General features: G+C 42.3%; 2 protein-coding genes across 3 annotated transcripts in view; one reads left to right on the top strand and one right to left on the bottom strand.

Moving 5' to 3' along the window:
• Nucleotides 1–13,441, top strand: part of rpl8 (ribosomal protein L8) — a 45,601-nt gene that overhangs the window by 7,740 nt on the left and 24,420 nt on the right. The window lies entirely within an intron of this gene.
• The window catches only part of itga4 (integrin alpha 4), a 17,475-nt gene extending 4,034 nt beyond the window's left edge, over nt 1–13,441 (bottom strand). Inside the window, exons 1-23 of one of the 2 annotated variants that reach the window (XM_040201098.2) lie at nt 13,118–13,441; nt 12,156–12,365; nt 11,654–11,772; nt 10,727–10,827; nt 9,546–9,678; nt 9,304–9,371; nt 8,872–9,004; nt 7,891–7,976; nt 7,627–7,689; nt 7,404–7,544; nt 7,108–7,216; nt 5,789–5,883; nt 5,293–5,383; nt 5,170–5,215; nt 4,723–4,877; nt 4,332–4,486; nt 4,059–4,211; nt 2,823–2,899; nt 2,133–2,274; nt 1,691–1,792; nt 1,175–1,251; nt 969–1,058; nt 198–285 (exon numbers count right to left, since the gene is read on the bottom strand). In XM_040201098.2, coding sequence (XP_040057032.2) covers nt 198–285; nt 969–1,058; nt 1,175–1,251; nt 1,691–1,792; nt 2,133–2,274; nt 2,823–2,899; nt 4,059–4,211; nt 4,332–4,486; nt 4,723–4,877; nt 5,170–5,215; nt 5,293–5,383; nt 5,789–5,883; nt 7,108–7,216; nt 7,404–7,544; nt 7,627–7,689; nt 7,891–7,976; nt 8,872–9,004; nt 9,304–9,371; nt 9,546–9,678; nt 10,727–10,827; nt 11,654–11,772; nt 12,156–12,352 — 2,421 coding nt within the window. In that variant the 5' untranslated portion in view covers nt 12,353–12,365; nt 13,118–13,441. Of the gene's footprint in view, nt 1–197; nt 286–968; nt 1,059–1,174; nt 1,252–1,690; nt 1,793–2,132; nt 2,275–2,822; nt 2,900–4,058; nt 4,212–4,331; nt 4,487–4,722; nt 4,878–5,169; nt 5,216–5,292; nt 5,384–5,788; nt 5,884–7,107; nt 7,217–7,403; nt 7,545–7,626; nt 7,690–7,890; nt 7,977–8,871; nt 9,005–9,303; nt 9,372–9,545; nt 9,679–10,726; nt 10,828–11,653; nt 11,773–12,155 lie in introns of both variants that reach the window. The other variant, XM_078090825.1, reaches the window with a different exon arrangement.

Raw genomic sequence — 13,441 nt, 5'->3', positions numbered from 1 at the left:
ACCAGATAAAGATCAGCAAAATGCAAAAAGTAAAACAAATCTGTTTCCTGTCTGAATTGTAGTAGAGGAGGAGTGTAAAGTCATAGTCAGTGGTTGCTCGTTAGCGTGGTGGACAAGGGGACAATAGTTTCACACGGTTCAAAAGACGTGTTGTACCATTGACCTCTCTTCACAATCAGAAGAGGGTTCAGTAATACCTTGTATGTGTAGTTGAATCTCTCGGTGTAGCAGTCGACCGGATTCGTGTCTTCATCTCCAAACACAAATGAGGTGGGAGTCACAAAACTACAAAAGAGGCGGCAGACAAACAGTCAGTGGATTGAGGATTGCTTGATCTGAGTGGTTACACACTAACAACAATGTTCTCAACTGCGGTGCACAACAGCTTCAGCTGGATAAGAGTCTGTTGTGCTTTTCTCATTCAATTGTAACTTTAACAGCAACACACAATCAACAGCTCAGCATCATGCAGCTGTCTGTCTGTCTTCTCACTAAGCAGAAAGAAATATTGTGCGGCCGTCTTTGTTTTCTTTTTCTGCCCCTCCACGCGTTCACAACTTTACATTGCAGACTTGTGAGTAATTCCTTTGGTCAAAGTCAGTATCTAATGGTGATTTACGGAAAGGGTTCATAAAGGACTCAAAATGTTTGCCAGAAAACCTCAAACACTCAATGATTTGACAGCTAAATGAAGGCAGAGCTTGAAGATGGTTGTGGTCAGAATCTACTCGGCTGTCCCAATCTGTCTTTGCGGCTGGTGCGATTTCGAAAGCTGGTTTCTCGTTAATTATTTTTATTCATCACACATTATTTATGACTAGAATTAGTGTGATTTATTTCATCATGAGATCAAAATAACTCCCTGCGTTGTGCAAAGCGCTTTGTGACTTTTAGAAAAGAGCAATATGCTAAACATTGTTACTGGTATGAATTTCCAACGGTAATAATAGAAATGCATGGTGACTCACCCGTGAATGTTAATGTTGACTCCATATTTGAGAGGAAGGAGGAGGCTGACCGAGTTGTCATAGAGATAATCTTCCTTCTCGTAGTTATCACTGAAGAGAAAAAACATTTAATAAAATTAATTATTTTACTTTTATACTTGCTGCAAAGTAGAGAGTTTGAGGACTTTCTTTGTTTGAGGACACGTGAGGAGGGGAAGTGTTCTTACCTTCCAGTGTTGACGTGAATGGGGACCTCACCAGGTGTGCTGTTCTGGTTTACGTCCAATAGGAAGTTGATATTCAACTGCAAGAAACAAGAAATGAGCGATGAATACTTGTTTTCCTTCCTGATCTGTAGACGCTGGTCTGGTGTGTTTGTTCCTTTTTCATCATTGTCTTTCATTTTAAATGTCCACCTTCAAATTGCTGCCTTGGGGGGCGAAACTCAAGATATTTCAGCATTTATTTGTGAAAGACAGGAAACGAAGCAAATATCTACTGATGAACACACAGTGGATCTGAGGCGCGTCGTTTAAAGACGGCAATGTCCATCTGTCCCAGTCCACCCCTCTAGTCCAGACTGAAATATCCCAACAGCTATTGAGACCAATTTACATACACGCATGGTTCCCACACCATGACTGCCCGTGATCACCATGAAATTTGATTAATCTGGTGCTGACTTTAGCATGCTACCAAAATAGCTGAACTATTTTGATCGAGCGTGGCAGGCTGAGGGTTACCCTGGCGTTGGCAGCGAGGAGAAGGCTGGTGACGCTGCAGTCCACACCTGCCATCGTAGTGTTGACTTCCTGTGTGACATCACAGCTGACAACATTGTCCTCCTGCGCGCACACACACACACAGACACACACACACACAGACAGTTATTTGTGTTGTGAGTTCTAATGCTTAGATTTGTATGTTTTATACTGTTGATCGTTTTTACTATTATCATTTTTTGTTTCTACACAATTTTTATTTGAACTGGACATATTAGAAATAAAAACCAAACTTGTTGTCTGATTTCTCTATTAAAACAATACAAGTTTGTTTGTCTCTACCAGCTGCTTTTCTGTTGAGTGTTTGGGTATCAAACTATACTCACTAGCGGTACCCATGAGTGGCGCTGAGTCAACCAGAATTTGAATGTCCAGGATTTTAAATCGCATGCCGTGGACTCACGTTCTGCAGTACTTTAATGTAGTGGATGTTGTCGGGGAAACGCAGCGTCAGTCGCGGCAGGAAGGCATCGTCTCCGGAGTTCAGTAGCGAGGTTTTCAACATGATCGTCTGTCCGGAGCCGAGGGCAAAGTAATGCTGCTGACTGATGACAAACAACAACAAGATAAACAACAACATTGATGTTCCAATCATCAAATAAAATTAAAGCTATCACTAAATTACATATTTGGACTATGCATCAACCAATTACATCACAGAGACAAAGTCCAACACATGGGGCATTTATACAAACTAATGACCTGGAGGTTAACATTTATAAATACAATAGTTTGAACCATTGCCTCTACAAGTATCCCTAAAAGCAAACTGCAGTCGGTTTGGCTCAACTTACAATGAACAATGAAAACAGTTTTGCGGTTTAAAAACACACAAACCAGAATCTTTACAGCTAATCACTATTACTGCTAAATGAATCCTCCTGAATTAGCCCGCGGATAATTAGCATCATGTGTTAGCTCGTGTGAGGGGAATACCGTCCTGACTGATTTTATGTGCACCAACTGGAATAATAAAATATAAAGCCTGCTGTTGATCAAATCTGTTCCTCTTTACGTCCCTTTCTTCATGATTCACAAACAACGTCCTTTTGTGTGTGTGTGTGTGTGTGTGTGTGTCACTTTGTGTTCTTACTGCTGCAGAACCAGTTGAGCAGACAGCTGCATGTTGGTCGAACAGTTCACCAGTGAACAGGAACGAGCAAACCAAGTCTGGCAGAGAAAAGAAAGCTTTGAGTTTTGTTAAGTGCGTCGATGATAATAATAAGAAATGGCCTCATTTCCTTATTGATGACATTACAACCTCTGAGCCAAGCCTTACAGATGCGGACTAATGTGCTGACGAATAACTCCAGTCACAAATTCCTACATGTTAACCCATCCTGCACAGTTTTTATGAGTCAGTGGGACATGGGCGTCTCAGGATGAGCTGACTGATGTTGGTTAATGAGCTGCAGCTGTAAACACATCTGGATTAGCAGGAAGTCATTTTTGATGTGTGAGTGTGTGTGTGTGTGTGTGTGTGTGCGTGTGTGTGGCGAAATCAGATGAGCTGTTTCCTGCCCTTTAACACAGATCAGTCTGGAAATGCACACAATGACCAGACGGGGAAAGCTGTTCTAAAACCGAATCGATCCACGTTCCATATCATTCCTGATTTAGTGACAGCACAGTGGGCACAGTAGTAGTAGCAGTAGCAGTAGTAGTGTACATATGAGGAAGTTTAAGTCAAGCTAAAAGTAAACAGAGAGCTGATATTCACTTGATAAAACATTAGTAGGCTAATGAGACTTCAGGAACAAAACAATCTTAAACCTGAAGGTCTTTGTGTCTTGTCTTAGCTTGTACACATAATACACCATTTGAACTGGTATAAACTAATTCCAAGTATTTACAAATTGCTCTTTGCCAATAATGAATGTCACCTCGATACTGCCAGAAGCAGCAGCATTAATAACCGCTGGTGGCTAACTACTTGGCTTCATTAGCCTGCACCTGGTTGAAGTTAGCACTGTTTGTAACGAGCAGGCGTCAGTAGGCTACTAATCAGTACTGCATTGTGGTTAGCAGTAGTTATTAGCTGGTGTTAGCCTGAACCTGGTTGGTGTTAGCACTAGCGGTAGCTAGCTGGTGTTAGCCTGCACCTGGTTGGCGTTAGCACTAGCTGTAGCTAGCTGGTGTTAGCCTGCACCTGGTTGGCGTTAGCACTAGCTGTAGCTAGCTGGTGTTAGCCTGCACCTGGTTGGCGTTAGCACTAGCTGTAGCTAGCTGGTGTTAGCCTGCACCTGGTTGGCGTTAGCACTAGCTGTAGCTAGCTGGTGTTAGCCTGCACCTGGTTGGCATTAGCACTAGCTGTAGCTAGCTGGTGTACCTGGTTGGTGATAGTGTTCAGGTGTCCTGCGCTCTGCTGAAGAATGGGTTTTAATGGAGGGAGCGTTTTGGAAGAGCTTCTGTGGGTGCTTGTTTCTCTGTGACTGTAAGAAACCTCAAACTTGACTGGAGTAAAAAGGTCTTTCACATCTTTCTGTAGGAGGAACAAACATGGACAAAGGAGAAATAAAAAAAATCAATGTTATGCTTACACTCAAATTAAGAGGTATTCAGTGACATCTTTTATGCCCATGAAATTGTGTGTGTTTTTTACCCTTTGGTGAGCCACATGGGTTGTACAAGTGAGCTGGCCTTGTTTGGCTACCACACGGCCCCTTGTGCTATTGGATGACCCGTTGCCATGGAAATAGAAACGATGAGGGAAGGATGGCTTGTGGAGCAAGTCAGAGGTCAAATTATATTGAAGAGCTGAAGAGAGAGGGAAAAGTCTTATAAGTAAAAAGTCTTATAAATAAGTCAATATAAGTAGGTACGTCACACACACTTATGTACTAATATCATTGAACATTTCCTGAACCCCTCCCCAAAACAGCAATTGAATAATCCCTGGCAACCGCTACTAGGCACAGCTAGCATTTGTCTACATGATGTACCTGCAATTAGCCTTTAAATGTTCTGTAGGGTCGTGTCTGTGTTTAGAGTACCTATAGCTCCTTTGAAGTGTCTTGACTTGACACTGAAGCAGACGGTCACATTGAAGCAGACAGTTGGAGTCTGGTGTTCCTGGCACAGGGTCACCTGCTGGTCGATTTCCTCGGGCAGAATCAGGGATGCCTTCACCTGAATCACCGGACGGGTCCTACAGCACACATTCAGAGAGATTACTACGACATAGTGACTAAAATGAAGTCATTTGATTCCGCTGACAGTTCCACAGTAACGGTATGGATTTTATTATTCTACAAGATCCAACTATTGAAAGCAAAGATTTCCTTCCACAATATGTTGGGAAACATTATTTACAAAGGATGTCCCCTGCCGTATAATTTCCTTCCAAATAAGCTAAAATAGGGTAGCTTCCATCCTGTACACCTGTATGAAAGGAGATAAATAAAATCAGTTTAAAACAGAAAGCTTCAATGTGGTTTTACCTGAGAACCACGGCAGAGTCTGAGAGGAAAGCACCAACCGCCACATCTGCAGAGACACAGAGTTTAATCTAAATGTACAACAATGACCGATGTCGTGACTGAGGAAATGCCTGTTTAGGTTACCTTGGTAGCCGTTATCATCGATGTCAATGCCAGAGCTGAGCGACTGGCCAAACATCCTGAGGTTACGACCCAGAGTGGATCCAGTAATCCTCTGAAATCAGACACACACACAACACATGTTTGTTATCACAGAACATAACAACACAGTTCATTAAAATGTCATCTTTGGACTCAAGTTAATACTGGTTCATTTGGATATTCCTCATAATGCCTGTCTCCCCCCAAATCCTCATATCAAACTTTGCAGTCAGTTTGGTACACAAAACAATCTTTGTTTCTTCTTTGTGTTTGCTCGCCCCACAAGTCACCGGGAGGTCGTGTAGACATTTTAAAGCGCAGACATCTTCTCTCAGCTGACATGACATACACAGTTTTCATTGTAATAGGGGAACGGGCCCTCTGCTGTCTTATGACTGACCATGACATGACATTAATGCACTTTTTTTTAAACATATTTTTTTATTAGCATTGTCATAATTAACATTATTATTTGTACCTGGGATGGAGTTGGCGAGATGCCCTCCTCCCTGCCGTTGAAAATGTAGACGGCTCCTTTTAGATCGTCTTCCTGTGGGGCGCCAACGGCCACATCTACACACGAACACACACCCAGAGAAACAAGTCTATATTACTGCATTTGTGAGGACTATTGCTTCCTCTAATCAGCCCAACCTCCATCTAGGTTGATATTATATCTTTCAAACAAACAGACTGTTCTGTCTTTACCCAATTTGTTACCTACAATATCAAGTAATATCCATATAAATATATTTGATCAAAAATATATTTATTTATATATATATATATATATATTTAAAAAAAATCTAAATTGAATGATCTCCTTCCATGTAGCCATGTATTGCTTTATGTTGCTTTATTGACAACACTTTCAGAGACTTGAAACACACAGCATTGTAAATCAATTAGTGGTTAATTGCCCATCTGGCTGCTCATGTCTACATCTTCTGAGGTTTACGGGTGTGTTTTGGGAAGCGGGATGAAAGTATCCAGGACGTGAGAAAACACCAGCGTGATCCTTTAATATTTAACCTGAGGCCTTTGACAATGTGAGGTTCAGATAGTCAAACAGTTTCTGTTTTTCTTTTTCTGGAGCATGAACACACACACACACACACACACATACATACACACACACACACACACACACACACACACACACACACACACACACACACACACACTTATCTAGCTGTGGCAGATTAGAAGGCAGGTTCAGTTACAGTTTGTCATTACTGTTTTAATGAACGTAATAACACACTACGACCTTCACAACCACACACACACACACACAGATAGTGGGTTCTGTGTGTGTGCGTGTGGTTGTATTTGTTGGGGCGTTGAGCTAGTCTGGGATGTTGGTTATCAGAAAGTGGCAGTTACTGTTGTCGGTAGGTGGATATGTACCCTTAGTAAGTATCGTAAAATACAGTATGTGTTTTTGGTTGTTCGGTGCGGTGGCAGTAGTAGTAATAGAAGTATTGCAGGACAGTTTGAGTTCCAGTATTATTATTGTTGAGGTGCCTTTGAGCAATAATGTGCACTCCTGTGCATTTTCAGTACACTGATACTTAGCAGTATCAAACAAAGCAACGTATTTATCATACTGGTAGTTAGCAGTGTCAGAAACTGTAGTAGTATTCATAATACCACTTGTCAAAGGAATTGTAGTATTGCACACCCAGCCGCAACCGTAGCAGTAATATCATCAGCAGCAGTTAGTGGGAATATTTATAGTAGAACAAATATATTCCAAATACAATAAGACAGGTCAGGCTGTGCAGGTGTGCTCATTACCGGGGTAACCGTCGTCGTCTAAGTCTCCCAGGTCGGCGATGGTCTCTCCAAAGCGGGCGGCGTAGGCGTCACTGCCACTCAGCTGAAATTCCGCCTCCAACAGCTTTGCCTGAGACAGATTCATTCTGTGAGGAATGAGACGACCCAAGCCTTCCCTAAACCTCCCCAGGGAGGCGCCCAGGAGGCATCCGTATACGAAAATGTATTTCAAACAGATATGTGATTAATATGAGCCTGAGCCCAATGTCAGGTGTCAAATAAATAGGATCTGTGTTTGCGAGTGTGTGTGCGCTCACATTCCCCTGGTTGATGTACACATGGACTCTGCCCTCCTCTCTCGTGACGCCTGTTGCCAGGGGAGCGCCGACCAACAGATCTGACAAGCCATCAGCATTCAGATCCACCGCACACACGCTGGAGCCGAAGTAAGATCCCAGCTGCACAACGAACGCACACAAACCAGGGGATAAGTATACATCTGTTTTGAATGGAGGACGCTAATGCTAAGTGGCTCCTCACCTCTTTTCCAGACACCTCAGAGACGACTTGCAGCATTTTTGCGTCCACGGTGAAGATGAAGACCTGCACAGCACAAAGACACACATTTGCCATTGCAAGGATATAATACTACGTCATGTGAACAAAAAGTGAATGACTACTCAACAACACTAACAAGTGGAAGCGAGAATGAGACCGACTGTCTTGAAGTTGCACATACAGCCAACATTCAGACCTTCAGCGCAGTTAGTAAGCAGACAGGCAGACAGATATGTGAGGTCTCACCTTGCCCTTCTGGTTGTATTGCGGAGCCCCACCCACCACCTCCTGAGTGCCAGGACTCGAAAAGGAGCCGGCTCCAACAGCGTAACCTGAACAACATCACATGTTTAGACTTTTGCAGAGATGGAGAGTCACCAAGTTCATTTATTTAAAGACTACGCCACTATTTCTAAATGTTTTGGTCCTTTTTCAATTGTGGGCCCACAGCAAGGCAAAAGAAATGACTCAATGAATTATCTGCCTTTCATTATTATGAGTATATAAGTCTGTATATTTTGAAACTAAGAAATGACACTTGTTGAATGAGGGTTTTAGGTTTGGGTTTCACATGTAGCGGTTACAGTTGAGGAGAGAGAATTTCAGTCTATGCAAAACCCAAAAAGAATATTGAACAACCACTGCCACTGAGCTTCTGCATTTGAGGTAAACTGCTGAGCACACACACTGACGCAAACTAACCCACTAACTGAAGACAACATGCTCTCATCCGGATCAGCGATAACATATTTTCTGAAACCCGGAGTGAAAATGTTTCACACATATCACACCTCTCTGTTCAGCTTCCTGTTGAGAGAACAACATGTTTCTCAGTGTGTCTCTCTGCAGTTAACCCTCTTCTGAACAAATGATGTAATTCTGATCAAAATAAACGTGGCTATTGGTCATCTACACATCTTTTCGATAACAGAGAATGCCATTTAACAACAACAACAACAATATGGTGCATGGTGTAAGTAAAAGTAATCTGTGTAGCATGAATTCAATCATAAGAGATGGACATAAAAACAAAATCTCATGTTGTTGAGACCGGGAGTCAGAGATGATCCGTAGGTGCGACGGACTGATACGTGTAACCTTTGTTGGATTGTGTAAGAGTGTAAAGTGTTTGCTGGCGGGTAGGAACAACATTGCCAGCAGCAGCATCGTTCTGTAGCAGAGGATACAGTAGGTACAGAGGGGCACGGTAGCAGGTGTATCTGTTACCTAGGTAGCTTCCGAAGTTGACGGCTCCGGCTTCGTCGTCCAGGTACACCGACATCTGCCCGCTGGACGTGTTAAAGACCAGAACTGAACCTGTCCAATAGGACGTCCCCGGGGCCCCCATGATGATCAGATCCTGATTAAGAGACAGGCATTAAATAATGTGACACGCATCTCTAAAAGAGGACAGAAATCTTCTCTCTGTAACACCAGTCAAAGGTTTGGACTCATTTTCTTATTCAATTCAAGGAGGAAGTGTGTGCAGACTTTTCACTGGTACTGCATGTCAAAATAATTTTTCCGTCATATCTGTTGCTTCAGAAAAGGAGTTGCGGCTTTTCATCTTTGACATAGGATATGATAGTTTTAGTTCTCTTTTATTTTTTTTCCTCGATGAACTGCTACATTTCAAGAGAATGAGGAAGACCTACTGACCTCTGTCAGGAAGTTGGAAATGCCCGCCTGACACGACCCATACTCCTCACCGAACTTCCTCTGATGGTCTGTAACAGACGTGTCAAGAGGTGAAGGTGAACAAATCACACACACTCAAACAAAAGACGTGAGCTCTAGACATCATCTCAAAATCCAAAACACGTCTCCATCAACTGGGTGTCTGTTACTGTGGTCACAGTGCATTTGGGGAGTGTGAATCGTTTGGTAAAGTGCTAGTGTACCTCTGTAGCAGGGTATGATGGACTGGGCGTGTTTCAGGTCGTTTCCGTAGCGATAACAAACTCCGTTTGGCAGCTTGTTGCTCTGACCGTCTTTCTTTGAGTAGAAGACGTTCTTCCAGCGGTGAGCACATGCCTGCACACACACACACACACACACACACACACACACACACACACACACACACACACACAAGGCCAGCCAATCAGTTTCAGTAAACATCCCAGTATGATTGAATGCACAAAAAAGGGTATCAAAGACGCATTATTACTTTGTAGTTATATATTTAACATTTATTCAGGTCATTTATTTAACAGTTTAACATAATAAGGACATCTTATTCAAACAATCGAGTATATCAATGAATATATATATATATATATATATAAAACAATATTCAGAATATGATATAACTACCATATCGTAACTATTATAAATATCAAATACAAATGTATCATAATAAATGTATTATATAAAAGCAATAAGGTAAGAGAGGCTGTACTTTATCATCCAATAATGTAACAGTTCGGGGGCGTTGTTAAGCAACCCCCAAACGGTTACGGCAACCCATATTATAATAAAGGATAAATATATTACAATATAAAATCTATTAAAGCATGTGTATGTTCACGTATCGTATCGAATGCTCCCTGTTGCTAGTGTTTTTTAGTGTGTTATGAATGAGAATTTGTTGCCAGTGACGGTGGAATGAGCTTATTTTGACACATGAAGTGTTTTGTTGTTGCTGGGTGCGTTTTGGAGGTTAGATTAACCGTTGGGCCAAAATTAATCTTGGTAATGCAGGATGTGTGTTGTGTAAGTTTGAAAGTGTGGTTTCAGTAGTGAACAATGCTTGTTAGCCATTGAAAAAAACTGTAATTTACAAATATTACGTGTATATAATCCACGTTTCAAAAGCACAAAAACACAAATATTGACTATTTGTAAAACAAAAATTATTAAAAATGTTTTTATTAAATTGGTCTCCTATGTGGACGGTGAATTTCAAAGCCTCTAATTTTTGCATAATTTAACTTAACTTAACTTACTGCATCACATCAGATAAATCACAAAAATATCATCAAAACATATACAGTAACAAATTGATTTCATCCCTATCAGCTTGATGTGCTGAGGTGTGTGTGTGTGTGTGTATGTGTGAGTTAGAGAAAGAAAGTGTTACCAGGATATATCCCCCGTCGACTCCAGGTTGTCTGGACAGACTAACACCTAACCACTGGTGATCACTCTCTGCGTCGCACGTCTTTCCACAGTAACGAACATCTGTGCACACAGAAACACACACACACACACACACACACAAATTGATTTAACAGTTTTATACATCCATTCTTAACGAGTGTTTCACTGTTAAAGCTGAGTATTAACATGGTAGACGTGAGTCTAATAAAGCAATAAGGTACGAGAGGCTGTACTTTACAACAACAATGTAACAGTGTGGAGGGTGTTATTAGGCCCGACGCGGAGCAGTTACATTATTGCTTTTATAATACTGTTTCCAGCAAAATTATAAATAGGTGAATAGCTGCCTTTCAGCACAAAATAGTTGTCGCCACCAAACGTTGTGTATCGCATTTCAGTAGTCTAGTAAACAGCATCGGGTCCCGCACCCATCTCATTCATTCACACTGCTGGTGACGTCCACCTTAATTGTCTGGTTGCGAAAACTCGCATTGCCCCAAACTGATCATTTGTGGGATTTCCAGTGTTTTTTCACCGATCGCCACCGAGCTAAAAACTGAATGTCAGCTAACGGTCTTGCAAAATCTAACCTGTTACTTTGAGTGCGCAGTGATACGGAACTCTCGGGTCTATGTGAACCGTTCCTGTACATTATCGCTCACCCTCAACCAATCACAACGCTGGATTTCATCTAACCGCATTATAACACTGTACATTGTCATGTTCAGACTGGATCTCAGTGTGTGTGTGTGTGTTGTGTGTTGCTTACTATTGTATGCATTGCTTTGTAGTATAGGAAATGTTTCGATAAAGCTCATCATCTTTTTCTCACATCAACTGAGGAACAGGCTAAAGTTTCAAATGCAGGTAAGAAGTTAACTGCACACAAACAGACACAGAAACACACCGGCGTGCATGGGGTGGCAGGGGCGGGACTCAGCGGTGATGTTGCAGCGGTAAAGGGCTCCTGGAGATTGAACCGACGGACTAGAGGACGAGTTTGCCACCGGGGCTCCAACCACCAACCTGAGAGGGAGAGACACAGGATCTGACTTTGTCTGCTCAGTGTCTCAATGACATCTGTGTGTGAAGAATCAAAGGACGCCCTCATCGACAAATGCCGACTAATTAGCATGCACACACACCGACACACGCAGACAAAGTCCTTCTGTGAGGGTGGCGGCCAATAGAGCATTGTTAACATAATCACATGGATCTCAATATACTGAGCTCAAGCAGATCAACAAAGGCTCAACAGACGATCAAAGGAGGGTCAATGGCAGAACGAACGAAGATCAACAAGCAGATCAACAGGCGATCAATAGAAGACCAATAGAGGATTACGAAAAATATGAATAGACAACAAACATCTACTATCAATAGATCAATATAAGTTCAAGGGTAGATACCAGCTATGGGCTCCATGGCGATGCAGCACGACCGAGTATCCAAACATGGACGAGGGTGGGCCGCTGAACTCCAGACTGTGTTCCATATCCAGATTGTACCCTGCAGCAGGATGGTGCAGGACCTGAACCAGGACCAGGACCTGAACCAGGAGCAGGATCTTAAACAGGATCAGGCTGCGGCACGCAGCGGGCTGCATGATGGAGGACAGACTGCAGGGACAGCGAGATCTCATGTGACGTTTAGCCGGAAGAAAAAGCTTGAAACATTGGAGTTGGTGAGCAGTGTTGGCAAGTTTGTTGTGTAAGTAGCGTTGTCAGATTTTAAATGGCATGGCTAAATATTATACATACAATAAGAAACAGACCCGATCAAGTGAAAGATATATAAAACAAAATGTATCTGTTTGGTCCTTATTGCTGTCAGGCCTGTACAATCGATGTACAATCTGACAAGAAGTACTTTTAGTGGATTCACATTGACTTTGAGGAGTTTCCCTCAGCGATTACATCGCAGTCCGGTTAATGGTGACACACACAAATTCACTGTTAGTCATGTAGACACAAATCAAGGGGCAGTAGTGTGTAGAAGTTATGCTTTAACACGTTTGTTTATTCTATTATAACAAGTACATTATTACTTATATCTAAGTAGATTACATATAATAAAATCGGTTGGATAAAGACATCATGGCAGAAGTTCCCCAAACGTCTTGTGCTGGTCCTGTCACTGCATTTTTAATTAACAACGGTTTGATATCAGGACTTGAATTTGAACATGTTTATATTGTGGTTCTCTTAACCAAAATGTCCTTCCTCACTCTTATTATTAGCCTTCATTTACAGATTAATCTTGACTAATCAATGACTTTTCATCTGAAATGTCCTCATCAGCCCCTCGTTTTGTGCCCGTCCATTACTCACTAACCAACTAACGCTCATCGTTTGCTGTGAGTTCACTGTACCGCTATCCCGAGTCAGACGGCAGATATCCCGGGTCAGCCTGTTGGCAGATGTTGAGGGATACCTCCGGGCAGCAGATGTTCCCAGAGAGCCGCAGTGTGCTCCAAGTCCTCTCGGTTAAATCTTCCTCTTCTCCTGTTGCTCCTCGTGCTGCAGGAGAAAAGCCTCGCGAAAGAAAACTGAAGAACAAAAAAACAGAAAAAAAGTCCCAAACTAAAGTTCATCTGAGTTTCAGTGAAGTGAATGAAACTGAGAATTGAGCGCGCGGAGACCCTCCCTCCCTCCCTCCCTCCCTCCCTCTGCGCGCGTGGGCGCGCGCGTGTAAC

The sequence above is a fragment of the Gasterosteus aculeatus genome, chromosome 16, assembly GCF_964276395.1.
Source record: "Gasterosteus aculeatus chromosome 16, fGasAcu3.hap1.1, whole genome shotgun sequence".
Taxonomy (NCBI): Eukaryota; Metazoa; Chordata; class Actinopteri; order Perciformes; family Gasterosteidae; genus Gasterosteus; species Gasterosteus aculeatus.
This window is presented reverse-complemented; position numbering and strand designations above follow the sequence as displayed.